Source organism: Microcaecilia unicolor, chromosome 4 (genome assembly GCF_901765095.1).
Source record: "Microcaecilia unicolor chromosome 4, aMicUni1.1, whole genome shotgun sequence".
Taxonomy (NCBI): Eukaryota; Metazoa; Chordata; class Amphibia; order Gymnophiona; family Siphonopidae; genus Microcaecilia; species Microcaecilia unicolor.
Window position 1 is genome coordinate 170,478,928 of NC_044034.1, and position 18,230 is coordinate 170,497,157.

Consider the following 18,230-nt stretch of genomic DNA (forward strand, 5'->3'; position numbering starts at 1 on the left):
TATGCATATAGAAAATGTCCACATAGGCTGCCACCACCACACTGTGCTTTACACTAGAGAACAACACCTGTAATGCTGTCCCTTATCTTCCAGCTGTTAAGGAAGAGTCCTGGAAGGTCAAGTGTCTTGTTTCTGTGCTGCTCTTATGATTAGGTGAGTAGTTGTAGTGACTGGCCATGACAAGTTTAGATAAGTTGGTATGCCCCTGTAGTGTACTGCCTTGTGCATTGACAACCTTGAAGCAAAAATGTAAGATAATGAAACATGCCTCTTTAAGCAGCTGGAGGGATATTGAGAGAGTATGAGGGTTATAGTACAGCTCTCAAGGTTATTTTGAAACCACAGTGACCCAGAGAGGCAAAATCAGCCATCTGGTGCCATGAACTCAATCTGTTATTCCCATTTCTTCTGCATTTACATCTGACAGTCTCAGTGGCGTAGCCACAGGTGGGCCTGGGTGGGCCAGGGCCCACCCACTTAGAGCTCAGGCCCTCCCAACAGTAGCACACGTTTAGCGGTAGCTGGTGGGGATCTCATGCTCCGCCAGCTGAAGACTTCCCCCTGATGGTAACGAAAATGCTACTCTCCATGATACCTGCACCTGTGCATGCTCAGTTTTCAGCGCATGCCTGCTGCAGACTGCCAAGGTGGAAACAAGCATTTTCCTGCCAGCTGAGATATATTTTTGGTGGTGGTGGTTATTGGGGGGGGGGGGGGGGGGGGGAGAACACTTGGTGCCCGCCCACTTCTTGCTGAGGCCTACCCAAAATCTGTTGTCTTGCTACGCCCCTGTCTTACTGGACTCTACCACCATCAGTCTTCATCAGCAACAACACCTCTTTCTGAAATTTTTCTCCCACCCTTCCTTCTGTTGCTTTTGCTTTCCTTTGTTTGCCCTATCTTGGTCAGCATTTAAACCAGATTTCTAGTAAGCCAGGATAATTTGTAAAGTGCTGTTATGAGAAACAGCTCTGGATTTCTGCATTTATTTTTTCTTGCCATGTGTCACATCTGTGAATGTATTTTACCTGTTCCTCCAGCTATCATCCCAAGATGCTTTGCAAACCTCATCTTTGGTTCTGACTTTTTGTCCGGTCTGATAGCAAGCGCACCTGGAAGACATACACCAACATCCATCCTTTAACCCGCTTTATATGTGCAGAAAGGTGGGCAGGCCAAAAGGTTTTGTATCATTTTGTTTTTCATGTCTTTTGCTGCGTTGTTCATTTTGTTTTGTTTCGGAGGCCATATTGTTAAGAGTGCGCCCTCATTGTAAATAGCGTGCCCTCTTGGAAAAGCAGGCACACTCTGTGCAAAGAGTGCAAACTGTTTGCAATGAGAATACACTTTGTTGGAAAGATTGCGTATTCTTTCCTGATAGTGCATGCATATGCATTTGTACACAACGTTGGAATGCACTGCCGAATGCCATAAAAACAACACACGATTTGGCAGCCTTCCGGAAACTATTAAAGACTAACCTGTTCGGAGAGACTTATCAAAAGGACCCTTCTTAAAAAACAGGCCATCAGAACTGTACCAGAATTAGTTAACATTGAATTATTCTTATTTTGGTTACTTTATCACATTATCATTATTGAACGCTTTTCACTACCCTTGATTTCAGCACCTGAAATGTATTGATTACCAATTTTATTCTAATTTACTGTGTACTCTATATACTCTGATTGGAACATTCTTCTGTATTTCTTATTCTGGAAATGGCGATCACCACTATGGTATTTGTAAGCCACATTGAGCCTGCAAAGAGGTGGGAAAATGTGGGATATAAATGCAGAAAATAAATAAATAAATAAATATGCAGACTAGTTCGTACATGAGCGATGGATCACACATGCCACACTTTGTATTGTTGTTTGAATGTTTTTACTGCTGTAATTGTCTATTGCTTATGTTTGACTTATTCTTGCTGTACACTGCCTTGAGTGAATTCCTTCAAAAAGGCGGTAAAAAAATCTTAATAATAATAATATGCGCACTAGTTCGCACATACGCAATGGTTCACAATATGTGCACTAGTTCACACATGCACGATGGTTCACGCTTATGCACACTAGTTTGCATATACACAATTGCATATGTGCACTAGTTCTCACATACGTGATGGTTCACCCATATGCACTCTGTTAGGAAAGAATGTATACGCTTTCCAAAAGAGTCTATTCTCTATAACAAAAGATTCTCAATACTTCAAAGGTCCAATGCAGAAAAAGTGAGCATACTATAGCAGGTACAATCCCAAACAAGGACATAGAGCAATGATTCCCAAACTTTTTTCTATAGCAGAAAAACTAAAATATTTTTCATACATTGAGGAACCCCACTCAATCCCCCCTCCTCCTCCCCCCTGACACAAGAAGCCCCCCTCTCATGGAACCACATGTAGGTCCCCCACCCACCCCATGGGCTTACTGTATTGTGGGTGGTTTAGAGGCTCTGCAGACACGATGACTGCCAGGATCTTCCATGGCAATCTCGTGAGACTGCCACTGGAGGTCCCAGCAGCCATTTTGAGACTGGAGCCAGCATGGGCAGGAACCATCCACAGTGCTCCTACTCATGTTGGCTCCTGATTGATGCAGAACCCCTGAAGAGAGTTTGCAGAATCCTAGGGTTCCACAGAACCTAGTTTGAGGATCACTGGTATAGAGTGATATTACCTGCACGGAGTGGCAAGTACAAATCTACAATTCTAGCCACCTTGCTGGGCAGACTAGATGGACCATACTGATCTTTATCTGTTGTCAGTGACTATGTAATGGAACTATGTAATTGCAAAGGCATAACAACAAATTCTTTCAGCTGGACTTTACTAACAATGCCTTATTCAAGCCCTCAAAGCAATTAGGCCTCTGTGACACTTATGATCATCTCAGCTTTTTGACTAGCAAAAAGTTATGTAACCAGGATCTGCAAGTTCTGAACTCATTCCCTGTCTCTGACTGAACAGCACCTTTGGCATGCTTACCTTTCCCTTTATATACCAGGAGCCCATTTGGCCCTCTGAAGTCAATCGTGTCTCCTATTTTCATGCTGTCCAGATGTTGCGACATTTTACCTCCATCTGGGTAGTTCGGGTGCACATTTTTGTAATAGACCTGAAGAATGTGACACATGTTCAGCAGGCAGAAATAGGGGCAGTACAATATGACCAACAAAAGCTTAAATGGAAACTTTTCAGACCATCCCCTACATGAGACAGCCATTTACCTCTTCACTAATCTGTAAGATGCTCTGAGATGTCTGTCTGGGATGAGTTGCAGCAAACATTTAACATCCAGACTGTAAGCACTCATGCAAAAGGGCTGCATTAGCTCCAGTCTGGAACCTGGGAGCAACGATGCAATTGTCAAGACTTCCAACTTCAAATGTATTCATAATTTATGACAATACCCAAGAAAAGTACATCTTTCCTTCACTATCCTTATGCTTGCTCCGGAAAGCTACATTCCCCAGCCAAGCATGTGTTGAGTGAAGGAAGTATTTGGCGAGGGTAATTGAACTATGAGTGTTAATTAAAAGGACACAAATGACAGTAGCTAGTTCTGAATCCTTAACGACCTGACGCTGCTGCTCACAGGTTTCAACCTGAGGCCAACTCAATCAATTTTTTCTGAGTAGACTTTGTGAAAAGTTGTACATAAAACTGCATAGAATCCCACCAAAGGAAGAAAAACTTTACTTTTAATTTAGTCATTATAATTCCCTAACCACCGTCATGCTTCCCCATTCCAGGTGATAGCTCGTTTTACCAGTGCCAGAGAGAAACTCCCCTTCGGCTGCTCTTTTTGCTGAACTCTGCATTACAGTGATTTCACAATTGCAAAATACAACACTAGAAAGGCCAACCCCAGTTGCAGAAGGTGAACAATAAAACCTCCAAGCTGTAATCACATTACCATACAACCTGTTTAAACAATAGTAAAACTAAAACCTTAATTGGATGATAACAGAGCCTATTTTTAGAAAGTGCGGCTGCTGTTCAGATTTTCAGAAGAAACTCCTTCAGGTCCTGGTATTTCTACAGCCAGAATGCTGTCTTGTATTACTTACAAAACTGTACTCTTGCTTCCCATTCCATTCACACTGAGAAAGGGAAGGGCAAGGGATTTGAATTTAGCTTACCTCTTCCAGGAATAAATGTGGATTTGTCTTCTGCTTTATTCACAAAGTAATGGAGAAGATTCCAGAGTTCCATGAATACTCATGTAGGAGGTCATTTTAGAACAGGGATGCAGGAGTTCAAGCCGTGACTGCCACAGATCAGGTTTTCATAATAAATATGCATGAGGTAGATTTGCATACAACGGAGGTAGTATCTATGCAGATCTATCTCATGCATATGTATTAGAGATATCCTGAAAACCTGAATTGTTTGCAGCTATCAAGGCCTGAATTTCTTCACCCCTGTCTTAGAATCATTTGCATATGGAAACAGTGGCATTATCGATGTAGATTGCATGCACATGTAAGTGGCTATTTCAGTACATAATTATTTCCATCTGCAGATGCTTCGAGATGCAGAGATTTCAAGAATGCATGGTTTGGCAGGCCAAAAAATTGTACTTGGAGTTCCCAAAATGAGAATGCATGAATATTTTTAAAAAGTCATATACACAATAAATCAACAGAACAATGGAAAAAATGTTCAAGAATACCTATAAAAAGATCCCACTGTATATAGATAAATACCAGCTTCTAGTGTACTGAGTTACCACTATGGAATCACATTTTAGAACTCCACAACCATTAAATGTAGTAGGGAAAAAACTCAGACTATTGACAACCACTGCCCTGGTTTTGTGGTTTGTCAACTATTCAATCACTGGCTTCAAAAAACCTCCCCTTCTTTTATTATTTTCTTTGTTTACAGTGCTGGGAAAACAGATCTTTTATTTTTAAATCCTTTTTTTTAATCATATCACTCAAATCAAAAGTGTGCAAAAATTTAACTTTTAAAGATGAAACATCATCTCTTCTGACATGGCCAGCATTTTGCAGTATCTCAAACTGCTGCGTCAGCAACAGTTGTAGCTGTTAAAAATGTTAGCTGTCTGACCATTTTGACTGAGGTGGAAATTGTGCTAACCTCTGTGGTATCAAAACCCAGTTATTTCACCTAGTTTCTTATGTGCGTAAATTGCAAACCCCAAGTCCACCCCAAGGAACATCTTCACGTACATATCATCACATAAGTTTATAAATACTTATTTACACACATAAGTACATAAATACAGTATTGCCATACCGGGACAGACCAAAGGTCCATCAAACCCGGCATCCTGTTTCCAACAGTGGCCAATCCAGGTCACAAATACCTGGCAAGATCCCAGAAAACTCAATGCATTTTATGCTGCTTATCCCAGAAATAAGCAGTGGATTTTCCCAAGTCAATTTAATAATGGTCTATGGGCTTTTCCTTTAGGAAGCTGTCCAGACTCTTTTTAAGCCTCGCAAAGCTAACTACCTTTACTACATTCTCTGGCAACAAATTCCAGAGTTTAATTACACGTTGAGTGAAGAAAAATTTTCTCTGATTCGTATTAAATGTACTACTTTCTAGCTTCATTGCATGCTCCCTAGTCCTAGTATTTTTGGAAACAGTAAACAAACGATTCACGTCTACCCATTCCATTCCACTCATTATTTTATAGACCTCTATCATATTTCCCCTCAGCCATCTCTTCTCCAAGCTGAAGAGCTCTAGATGCTTCAGCCTTTTCTTATAGGGAAGTCGTCCCATCCCCTTTATCATTTTTGTCACCCTTCTCTATACCTTTTCTAATTCCACTATATCTTTTTTGAGATGCAGTGACCAGCATTGTTTTAGGTGCTACGATGGTTTTTAAAATTGTCCTTTGAAGATGCATGTGGAATACAGCATTACGGATATGTGCTACTGTCCACAACTTTATTTGGACAAACAGCAAAACTTACCTTTACAACTAAATCAACATAGCCTTTCACTTCATCACTGGAGACTGGGGTGTATGCTCGAATCACCAGATTACCACTGACTTTGGCAGAAAGGTAAACGTGCTGTCCTATGCAAGAAAGAGAGAAGACTTAACCTTGTTAGCACAAACTCTCATGTGGCTGCAGTGGAACTTGTTTAACCAGGGCAATATATATTATGTATTATGTGGAGGAGTGGCCTAATGGTTAGGGTAGCCGGGCTTTGATCCTGGCAACCTGGCTTCAATTCCGACTGCAGTTCCTTGGGTAAATCACTTAACCCTCCATTGCCCCAGGTACAAAAACTTAGAATGTGAGCCCTAGTAGTAATATTAAGGAGAACTCATTCATGATCTGGAGATAGAAAATCTGGGCTTAACTTGGGTTAATGCAGGACTTTCCTGCATGCTATGCCCAGATTGAATGCAGCATTTTAAAGGGTTTTTTCTTTGGTTTTAATTGCACATTGTGTGCAGTACCTGCAAAAATTAATGTGGGAGCACTTACCGCCTCCTAATTATTAGGTGCTAGGCATTCTCACATTAACTCTGCGTTATTCAGTTAGTACATGCTAATCCTATCATGCTAGCTTGATAATGTGGGAACACCCATTCTCCACCCACCCTCTGAAAAATATTTTTTAAAATAAGATAACACGCTAGTTAATGCTCAAGCATGCAAAATGCTTTAATATATTCTGTAGTAACCTGTTAGCATGTGCGCTTAACACTCCAACAGCTCCACGGTCTTTAAAGCTATCAAGTTGTGAACTATCTCAGCTGACAATATCATTACACTATGGACAAAACTCTGAGTTCCATTGCACTTGTATTCAATGCTGGTGACAGTGAGAAGATGACAAAGCACAGGAAGGAAGCTCACAAACTAATTCTTCCAACCATAAATTTGATCTTGTTTTCATTTCTTTTATGCCTTTTTGATAGTTCTCTAGATCATTAGTGTTCTGCCTCTTCCAGGAGTCCCTTCTAGTAGGCTCTAGCGTCTAGCCCAATTCTATCAACTTCAGGTATTTAGCAGTGGAACTGCTCTCGTGCTTCTACCCAAAATGCTTTACACGGTAATTTAAGCATCCCGGTACACTTCATCTAGGTTGTTGGCTCCTGTATTACTCCAATCACAATCCTGAATTACATGTGAGTAACCAAGGGTAGCTGATTCCTAATCCCAAACAGCTATTTGTTTCAGGCATTTGTGGTAGGACTCTACCATCAACAGACGTCTCCTTGAGTATATAACTTCAAACTTTGCTCAACCTCAGAAACAGACCAGTCTTCACATCTATCTTTAACAGCTGTCCTCAGATTCCACCTGGTCAGTCAAGTTTTCAGGATCTCCCGGATCAGATAAATAGGCAAGAGATGTGTTTGTAAGTACTAACTCCACTACATGATCATCTATTTCATGCCCTATTCACTCAACATATTCTGAAAACAAGATTTGCCAGGCAGTCCCTAAAGATCGGGCTGAAATATACTGCTCTACAGGGATTGTTTGCTATAAAAATATCCATTTGGATACAGAAAGTGAAAGTGCCTTGGTGCTTTGTAGCTTTTACTATATGAGACGTGGGGTAAGGAATAATATATTGTAGAGGAATATATTCGAGTTATTCCCCAAGTTTTCCATGTCATCACTGTGACCCCTGACGCAGGTGCTAGTCACCGAAACAAGGCCCGTGTCGGGTCTTTTTGTCAAGGCTCATTCATTAAAGAACTGTGTTCCATTTTTAAAGGCTCGTGGTGCTGTTTTTTTTGTTTGGACTTTAGTTTGTACTTCGTTCCCTCTCTTTTGTTATATCCATGCCCTATTCACTCAACATATTCTGAAAACAAGATTTGCCAGGCAGTCCCTAAAGATCGGGCTGAAATATACTGCTCTACAGGGATTGTTTGCTATAAAAATATAAATAACTCCGAGGTAAAAGTTTAAATTTAGGACAAAGGCTAATTATTCTCTCTGACTTCATGTGCAACTTTTTAAAAATTAGTCACCTTATTTTCCAACGCCTCTTACCTAAAACCATGACCAATCTAACCAGCTTTCGCAAAGCTCTGAAAACACATCTCTTCAATAGAGCCTACAAAAGTCACCCTCAATGAACCAAATCATTAAACCACCCAAATACACCAAAGAACACCTCTCACACGACCTTATCTAACACCTTTCCATCTTATTCCTCTTTCACCTCAGCTCATGATCAACCGTCTGTATAAAACATGTAATGACGTTCTCATATCCATAGTCTGTAAGCCACATTGAGCCTGCAAATAGGTGGGAAAATGTGGGATACAAATGCAACTAATAATAATAATAATAAATAAATAAATAATTTATATGTTCCATCTTTGCTTATACCCTATGCTGTCTATTAAAATGTTCTACTAAGTATTGTGTTGACATTGTAAGTAGTATACTATGCTATACTTTGTATTGTTATTTGAATATTTTTACTCTTGCAATTGTCTATTGCATATGTTTGATTTATTCTTACTGTACACCGCCTTGAGTGAATTCTTTCAAAAAGGCAGTAAATAAATCCTACTAAATAAATAACAACCTTGATAAACTCAGGGAATTTATATATGACTTGAGGAACTCCTGGCTCATGGAATTACCTTAGGGTATTAACTTCAATCACATAACAACAACATTTAACTTATAATCATTCTTTTTGCACAAAACTCATATATACATTCAGTAGGCATGTTTCAGAAGCTTTGACATAGTAGTCAAGCTGAAAAAAAATGTCCTTTGATCATACATGAGTCCATGTATTACCTATGGGAAGGCCCAAAATGTGTTCTGAAGTTGGAAGTCCAAACCGGAACCTCTTAGTGTCATGGCTGATTTCCTGATTGAATCAAAAAGGTAACAGTGAAATAGTAATTATTCAGAGAATATATTCCACTGACATTTTACAATCAAAGCATTACATTTTGTGATGTTGTTTAGATGATAAAACAAGAGATTTTGAGATGCACATTGATATTGGTATATTTTAATATTGAATATGATCCAAGTATTGAAATTTCATACTCAATCTACTCATTTCATAACCTTAATTATTAGTATAAAGACATATTACTCGATTGTACACTCTCTGGGCAACTTTCATTTCCCACCTCCATTATTTATAACAAATAAATTTCTGAGAGCTGTTCTTAGACAGTTACACAAACATAATTGGTTTTTATCTCTCTCTTCATGTAGGGCTACCGCGCGGGTAGCATGTGGCAAAATAGCACTACCGCCGGGCACACCGCACCACTTGTTTAATGACACAAGGGCTCTTCAATAAAGTTAAAAATATGCTAAGTTCTTTGAACTTCATTGAAGAGCTCTTACATCATTAAACGAGTGGCTCAGTAGAATGATGCTATTGGCATGCACTAGAGTTGGGTGACTGGAACGCACATAAATTAAATATTTTAAGCATTTTTTAATAAGGTTTACTTGATACTTACTAAGCGCTTATTATGAGCATGGTGATTCGAGTGCTCCATTTGATATGGATTGAGGATTTCACACTGTTTTTTCAACGTCGGTACAGGCTCATTTTAAAATTTTTTACATTTCTTTGACACACACATTTTTTGTAAGAAGATTTATTGAACTTCTATTGAGTATTTTGTATAAAATAGCAATTTTGTATTGTTTTAGTTTTCCACTAAGCTTTGAAATTTAATGGGTGCTTAAAAGCAACCAATCACACAGCACACTGAAACCTGCTGGTCAACAGACAGGAGTAGAACGAACCGGTTAGAGAAGTGTGTTAAGTAAGTAACGTTTTCTGATGTGTCTCTTTGTTTCTAAAACAGTTTTTAAATTTAGGACTTTGAGATTTATGTCCATGTAATGAGATTTGTTGGTTTTTGCTGTGAATGAGATGTGTTAAGCAAGTAAATGTTCCGTTTGGCCCCTTTATGATTTTTAAATGCAGGAATGCCAGACTGAGACTAAGCATTGAGTTCTTGCTGTTTTCTGTTTTAGGTGGTATAATAGGTTAACTTTTAGGGATATGATATGTTTAAACCCCTTTCAGGTATGTAAATATTCAATTATTTTATTGCATACTTATCTATGTGTACACTTTGCACCAGAATCACATTAAGCTTATATGGTTGTTATATTTGTAACATTGAACTGCATGTCACACTGAAATTTGCACTGATTTTAAAGGTCTCATCTCCTTTTCCTCCACATACATGTTATCACACTCAAACTACTTGTCTCCTGTATGTGAGTGAAGTGTTTTCAGTTATGTTTTTCATCTATGTTGTTATTTATTTATTTTAACTATGTTAATAAGGAGATTTATTATGTACGTTTTTATTTTGTAGTTTTACCCCTGATGCAGTCTGAGGGCGAAACGTGGCCACATCAAGAAACTATTTTAATAAACCACGTCTCTTTTAATTCACTAGATCTGCATTTTGTTCTTTTATACTTTTGTTTAAGTGGGCAGATCGGTATCTCTTGTTTTGTTTTCTTTAGAAGTTGCCAACATAGACAATTTGGCCAATTTGTTGGGAGTCCAAAAAGCCCTCTGTAGCAAGAAGAACATTGAATGAGATATAGCTGCAGATCTTGTGAATTTTGTAAGTGTATTCCAAAAAGATTGCCATTGAGATTGCACTCCGGGAGTGAAAGAGTGACACTGAACCCAAGAGGAGCAGGCTCTCCTCCGCCAAAATCCTCAGCAGACTGCTCTTGCCTGGTCAAATTTGCAGGGGTCCTGGTGGTGTACCTCGCGATCGACTGCAGTATAGGGGACGCTGTCCTAACCACTGAGGGATCGATCTTGATAGTCCCCTTCCTCTTGGTATGGGGGAGATCAAGAAAAACATGGCAATAAAGAACAGCAGGCAGGAAATACTGGTAACGCTGACCAAGCTCATACCTCCATCGTGTCTCCTGTCTCCCTCATGAGCGTGCTGTAGTCTGTATCAAAGTCTTTTTCAAATTGTAGCCCCAGGATTGATGGTATGAATTTCTCAATTTCATGTTTGGACCTTCCACTGACTCCGGTAAGCCTAGAATACGTATGTTGTTATGCCAAGCTCTGTTATTCCTGCTGTCCTCCAGCTCACGCTTCAGTACCACAATCTTCTTGCACTGTCGTTGAATTATTATCATATTTTCGTCTAAAGTTTCAATTCTGCTGTTAATTCGAGATAATTCCGTTTTGATCAACGTCACTTCTTCCTTGATTTCAGTTACATCTTCCTTAGTTTCACACATCAATTCTTTCAAAGCATGTATCTCTTCCAATATGGCCACAGTAACGCAGTCTTCTGTTTTGGAACCTAAATTTTTCTGAGGGGAGCTGGGCGCTACCCTATTCCATTTACCTGCTTTACCAGAAGCCATTGATGATATGAGAGTTGTTAGGTGATAATAATAAAAAATGCCTGCTATTTTTACAGCATTTCCTGTTTTTATAAGAGAGCTCAGCCAGCACGCTGCTTCTTCACACGGTGCTCAATAGTGCCCCCCCTCATTCACAGAATTTTAAAATATTATGCACACAGAGGGGCTTTTTTACTTAGACGTGTAGGCGCCTACGAGTGTACAACATGCATCAAACTAGAACTACTGCCCGGCTACCGTGTGCCCCTGGCGGTAATTCTAATTTTGATGTGCATGAAAAAACACGCGGCAGTGTACACTCTGACGATTACCACCCGGTTAATGCCTGAGACCTATTTAGTCAACGGGTGGTGATAAGGTCTCAGGCCCAAAATGGACGCATGCTGATTTTTATTTTGCTGCATGTCCATTTTCGGCAAAAAGGCCTTTTTTGCAGTCGCACTGAAACATGGACCTGCGCGTGTCCAATACAGTACCTACACCAGTACAGGCCATTTTTCGGCACACCTTAGTAAAAGGGTCCCAGAATTTTCAAAATTTTTGCATGGAATTTTAAATTTTTTTTGTACAGAATCCCCCCAGGAGTAGAGTTTATACTATTTAAAATCCATTGTAACTGCATGTTTTCTTCATTGACCTAATGAAGAGAGGATAAATGTAGAAAGCTTGTCAAAGATACATTAAGGAGGTCTTTTACTAAAATTAGTGCATGTTAACTGCCACAGGACCCATTTTATTCCTATGGGCTCTGCTGCAGATAACTTGCTCTAATTGTTAGTCAAAGACCCCTCTAAGTTTAGTCCATAAAAATATCACCTACACTCGGGCTGTTAACAATATTTCCAGTGGAGCAGTGAGAAACACGTTAGGAGTTTTATTTCCATTAAGCAATATCTAATTTACTGGACATAAAGGGTGATCCTGCGGTAGGATTTTTTTCTCCTCTGGGCATTTTTGCCCCCTTTTTTTTTTTAATCTGGTGTTTATTATTGGCACCTCCTTTTCTAATCCATTGAGGAAGTGAATTGTGAAGCCACTCTTGGGCCTGAGAAAGAAATAATTTACCTCATGCAAATCTCATCATTTCTCCCAACTTCTCAATTAAGGGGCCCTTCTGCCAAGCTGCAGTAAAAAGGGTCCTGCGGTAGCAGCAGTGGCCATTTTTGCCACATTCCAGGGCCGTTTTTACCACAGTGGGTAAAAAGCCCGATAAAACACATGGCTATGTAGTAAGCTTGCACTTACCACGTGCCCATGCCGTGGGTGGGGGGAGCACTTACTGTCACCCATTGAGGTGGCAGTAAGGGCTCCTGTGCTACCCTGGTGGTAACTGGGAAGCGATTACCACCAGGTAACCCCCCTGCGGTATTTATTTTTTAAAATCTAGCAGCACTGGAAATGGCGCATGCTGGAGGCGGAACTTCTGCCGGTGGCTGCTGCATTGGGTCTGTGGTAAAAGGGCCACTGTGTGACCTGATTTAATTTTGTTACTGAACTCTACACTACTATCTGTTTAACTGTGTGGAAGTTCGTAACATTTACTCTGTGGAGAGACTAAGGAGGTCTTTTACTAAGGTGAATTAGTGTTTTTAGCTCAGCTACAGATCAGCTGGTGCTAAACACTGACCTGCCTAGTGGAGGAGTAACCTAGTGGTTAGAGTACTGGTCTTGCAATCCAGAGGTGGCTGGTTCAAATCTCACTACTGCTCCTTTTGATCTTGGGCAAGTAATAAATTATATTCCTATGGACATCTCAGTGTTTAGCACACCTTAGTGAAAGACACCCTAAGTTTTCTGTTATATAAATGTTGGCATATTTTTTTAGAACTACCATTCCCTTGTTTGGACTGAATTCCTTACCCAGTTTGGGTTTGATTGAGATAGAGTTTGCCAGTCAAGTGTAGCATGCATGAGGAAAGCCACTCATTAGGCATGTATGAAGAAAGACAATCATCTAGAAATTCCTTGAGTCTGGTCCATGACATCATCTGCTCAACCACATCCAAAGAACTCAGTAACCAGGGACAGGAGTGGAACCCCTTCCTAGAACCAGTTACATTTTGTAGGCCCCAAACTGGGGTTACATTTATAAATGATTTCTTCAGATGTTCAAAGCCATACATGACTGGATTCCACCAGAAAAATGGGGCTTTGTACCAGGAACAGGTTTCTTAAATTGCTGTCAGCCTCAAACATCAAAATTAAGAACAAAAACAAAACAAATCTGTAATTTTCTGGTCCTCTAGGTTTCTGACACAGCTGCCTGAAGTTATTTGCCTTGTGAAAATGGCACACTGCAGCACTGGGGAGAGAAAGAGAGAGAAGGTGACTACCACCACTGCAGCGATCCCTGCTGGCCAAAGAGAAGAAGGGTAGTCATAGAGGGGACTCTCTCCAGCCCACAGGCCAACAAGAGTTCCTGTGATACCAGGCAACTTCCTGAAGAGGGAGCTATACATAAAGAAAGAGGCAAAAATGGGTGGGAAAACAATGTACAAGAGTCAACACTGTAACAGTAATAGAGTCAGTATAAATCTTTCAATTATAATCTGTAATGTTATGACTTTAATATAGTAAATGATTTCCTAGGGGCAATGATCTCTGTGTCCTAGGAAAAATTAATCTAACAGTATCACCAAAGTAGGCAGTGAAGCCTCTACATTGATTTTGAAAATACAGTAATTTCAAATCAATTTTTATACATAAATACTTTGTTAGGATCCATTAATGTTCAAATCAATTATTACAAATAAATGCACTGTTACCTGTTTTTCTATCAAAGGTAATGGATATTTGGCATTTGGATCCAGTAACGTAATAGTAGATTTCTTGGTATGAGATCCCAAAAATTTTAAAGTCAGTAATAAAATGGACACTGCAATTACGGCCAAGGCAACTAGCAAAGGATAATCCTTAAAAAAAAAAAAGAAAAAGAAAATAATTCCATATTTGTTTTTAACCATGTTAACAAATGACATCTATCTGTCAAAGCAACCCACAATCATTGCCACAGTGCTGCCATGTTAAAGAGAAAATGAATCATCAAGTTGCACGTTTTTATAAGAATGTAAAGGTTTCCAGAATTTTTAAAAAGGGACTTCTGTAGCCCCCAAAAGCTTTTACATTTATGACTGTCGTCTTAACTTAGACTGTAAATTCCAAGGAGAGGAGACTCTCCGCTGTGCACCTATGTGCAACACCGCTTGGAATGACCTGTGTAAATCATGATAATAATATAATCATCTTTATCCAACTAGGTTATCTGCTATGGTTTCAGTTCAATTTCAAAAAGAGCCCCCACCAAAGTCATAGTTTGGAATGGACATGGGGTGGCAGTGCCCCCCAGATCTTGCAGATGCTAAAGGTGATTTGGTCCCCCTCTCCCTACTGCTAATGTGACTTCTATATTCTCTGCCCCACTTCAAACTATTTAACCCTACAGCGGGGGTGTCCACGCTGGAAGATTTCAGAGTGGCTGCAAGTGGGCCTGCTGTCTTCTTTCTAAACTAATGAGAGGCAAAGTAAACAAAAGCTCCCCTGTACAATAGAACAAAATATTATTTTAACCCACTATATTAAAAAGAATTTTTGTCCTGTAGGCACAGAGTAGGTGAAAACTAAAAGTAATTTCAAATAAAGCCTTTATATTTTTCATTACTTTTCTATCTATAATTTACTAAAGTTCTTTTCTTTTTTAATATTTTAGTATTTGGAAACAACTTCCACCTACCTGTTAGCAGAATGCAGTATAGCAAGCATTTAATAAATTATGAACAATATTTAGCTCAGGCCTTTTTCAGTTGTAGCTCAAGGTGAGCCACATTCAGGTTCACTGGGTATTTTCCTGTCCTTGCTCATGATCTTTTGTCCCTGAGGCAATGGAGGGTTAAGTGACTTTTCCAAAGTCACACAAGGGGACCACAGTGGGATCTGATCTGCTGTTCTAACCATTAGGCTACTCGTAATGGGATGGAGGGGGGGGGGGGGGGGGTGGAGATATATTCTCTGATGTGTTAACATCCAAGGGTGGAGATTTTCTAGGATGTTTTGCTCAGATCTAGGGATTGGATATTCTGGGGTACTGTTCTGAGATCCAGAGGTGGGGATATTCTGGGGTGCTGTGGTGAACTCCAGGAATGGTGGCATTCTCGGTGTCCAGTTGAGATCAGGCTCCGCTTATGGCTGGATTTGACTTCAAGTATAAGAAGCGGCAGTTCAGTGACTGCACCTGACCCAGCTGTAACGCTCCTGCCTCCCTGGGCAGTTTTCTGCTGTCATGGGCTCAGACCCAGCCCTTCGATCGGCTGTCAACAGATTAGTGCAGAAGTAAAACCCCGATGGAGCCCCCCCCCCCCCCCCCCACAACGGAAATTAATTTACCAGAATTTGAGTCATCCCGAAGCCTCTGAAGGTCGGGGAGCAAGAAAAGTGGACTCTGCACTGCTCCGACTGTCCCTGTCCCTCCTCCTCCTCCTGATTAGGAGGAGCTTGATAAAGGAGGGGTAAGGGGGAGGATCGGGGGCATCATCCAGCCGCCAGCCTCTCTCCTCCCTGTAAGAGTGATCGGCTGTCACTTTGATTTACAGGGCATTTACTGCGCCGGCACGTCAAGGTTTGAAGAAATTCGAAGGATTTCAGCGAGATACACTCAGGAATGATTATTTCACCCTGAAATGCCCATCCTTCTATTCACATGTTGCCATCTGTCAATTCAGTACTGGCCCAGCAATAAGAAACTTCCGATTGGTGCATCTGGTGGGTCTCCTTCCAGGAGATACACCTAGTTTCCTTCTCATTGGGCTGAGACTGGGGAGAAGGCAGTGGCCTGGGGCAATAGAGGGCAATGGGAGGAGGGGAATGGCCGGGAACCTGGCGCCCAGATTCATCTTTACTGACACTTGGAGGCAGATGCACTAAACGTTTTTCATCGTTAAATGAGCCCTCGGGGAAGAATTTCCGATCCTTTCCATGCACTTAAGCCTATTTTCCGACGACAGTAGCAGCTAACGAAAACGGAATGGAGATGAGCAATTAGTGTGAAAACCCCATTGAAACGACATGCACTAACCTTTTCCGATTGCCTTTACGCAGGAAAAAGGCAGGAAAACTAACGAGAGGTCTGGACCTCTCGTTAGGACAGCTCCGTGGCAGGAAAAAGTGTTAAGTGAAAAAATAAACAAACTTTGAGCCAATCCCAGCGCATTAGCAGAGCTAAAAGCACTGTGATTGGTCCAAAGGACCTCAGAAAACACATAAAAAAATAAAACTAAAAAAAGGATCGGGAGGGGGCAAGGGCGCTCATCAGGAGCGTCCTGTACGGACGGCCTTGCCCCCCCCCCCCCGCCGCTGCTCCCCACTTTCCGCCGCTCCCCCCACCCCGAAAAAGCAAAATTGTAGCAGCCCCTGCCCCCCTCCCTTCCTCACTACTCTCAGCTCCGCCTCCCGACATCCTCCGTCTGTGCCCCGCCCCCTTTGGGGGTCGTCGCCGCCATTCCCCTTCTCCATCGGGCCCCCCTCCCTCTTACCGGGCCCGTGCAGCGCCTCTCTCCTCTGTCCGAAGGCGCTGCACGGGCAAGAAGAAAGCTGAATCAGCTGATGCCTGCCTTCGCGATGGCGCGTCTTTCTCCTGCTGCGCCCGCCCCTGTCTGACGTCAGTAACCTACGTAGGTTACCGACGTCAGAAAGGGGCGGGCCCAGGAGGAGAAAGACGCTCTATCGCGAAGGCAGGCATCAGCTGATTCAGCTTTCTTCTTGCCCGTGCAGCGCCTTCGGACAGAGGAGAGAGGCGCTGCACGGGCCCGGTAAGAGGGAGGGGGGCCCGATGGAGAAGGGGAATGGCGGCGACGACCCCCAAAGGGGGCGGGGCACAGACGGAGGATGTCGGGAGGCGGAGCTGAGAGTAGTGAGGAAGGGAGGGGGGCAGGGGCTGCTACAATTTTGCTTTTTCGGGGTGGGGGGAGCGGCGGAAAGTGGGGAGCAGCGGCGGGGGGGGGGGGCAAGGCCGTCCGTACAGGACGCTCCTGATGAGCGCCCTTGCCCCCTCCCGATCCTTTTTTTAGTTTTATTTTTTTATGTGTCAATTCAATTTGCCATGTGCTTGTGATTTGACTGTTTGTGGCATGCGCAGAGCAGCTAACATAACGCTTGGCTGCTCTGCGCATGATTTGGGGGCCGATTAACGATGTGTATTGTGATTCTTTGATATATTCTACGTTTCAATACCGATTCCAGCATGTGTGACTTTTTTTTTTGGTGCATTTTTCGTTATTTTAAAATCGTTAGGGACTTTAACGATTTAGATTTTTTTACGTTTGGTTGCTGCATCTGCCTCTTGGAGTTTAAATGAGTCACTGAATTCAGTCAAATGAACTTCTGGGAGCCCCTCCCCCCTTTAACTTATTCTAAGAAAACTCAAGAGTGGGACACTTCTATGCAGGAAGGAAAACTGCCCACCATAGCCCCCTGAAAAACTGCAGCACATCACTGCTGTGTTTAACTGGTGTTCCAACGCTGAGGTAGGTCTCCTAATTCCTGCCCACTACATCGTGCATTATATTTCGAGTTTGAAACGCATTTGTGAAATAACCCCAGTATTTCCCTAAGTGAAAATGTTTCTGTGCACACAAAGTCGTTAAAAATCGGTGTAACTAGTAAAATTCTGAGCTGCGGATAATTCGTTTTCAGAATGTTTAGGGGTCTTTTTACTAAGTTGCGTTAGGCGCTGACAATCTTAAAATCGCATAGCGTTAGGCGCGCTCAGGCTTCCTGCAGTTAGTGCCAAATTTGCACATGCTAACCAAGCACTAAAAATATTTTAATTTTTTTTTTTTTTTTGGGGGGGGAGCATATCTGTGGAGGAGAGA

General features: G+C 41.6%; 1 protein-coding gene across 1 annotated transcript in view; it reads right to left on the bottom strand.

Annotated features, from left to right (window-relative positions):
* Positions 1-15,854, bottom strand: part of LOC115468863 (NADH-cytochrome b5 reductase 2) — a 30,859-nt gene extending 15,005 nt beyond the window's left edge. Inside the window, exons 1-6 of the mRNA XM_030200948.1 lie at positions 15,748-15,854; positions 14,133-14,279; positions 8,776-8,848; positions 5,959-6,065; positions 2,990-3,119; positions 1,029-1,112 (exon numbers count right to left, since the gene is read on the bottom strand). Coding sequence (XP_030056808.1) covers positions 1,029-1,112; positions 2,990-3,119; positions 5,959-6,065; positions 8,776-8,848; positions 14,133-14,279; positions 15,748-15,762 — 556 coding nt within the window. The 5' untranslated portion in view covers positions 15,763-15,854. The remainder of the gene's footprint in view (positions 1-1,028; positions 1,113-2,989; positions 3,120-5,958; positions 6,066-8,775; positions 8,849-14,132; positions 14,280-15,747) is intronic.
* Positions 15,855-18,230: the final 2,376 nt, after the last annotated feature.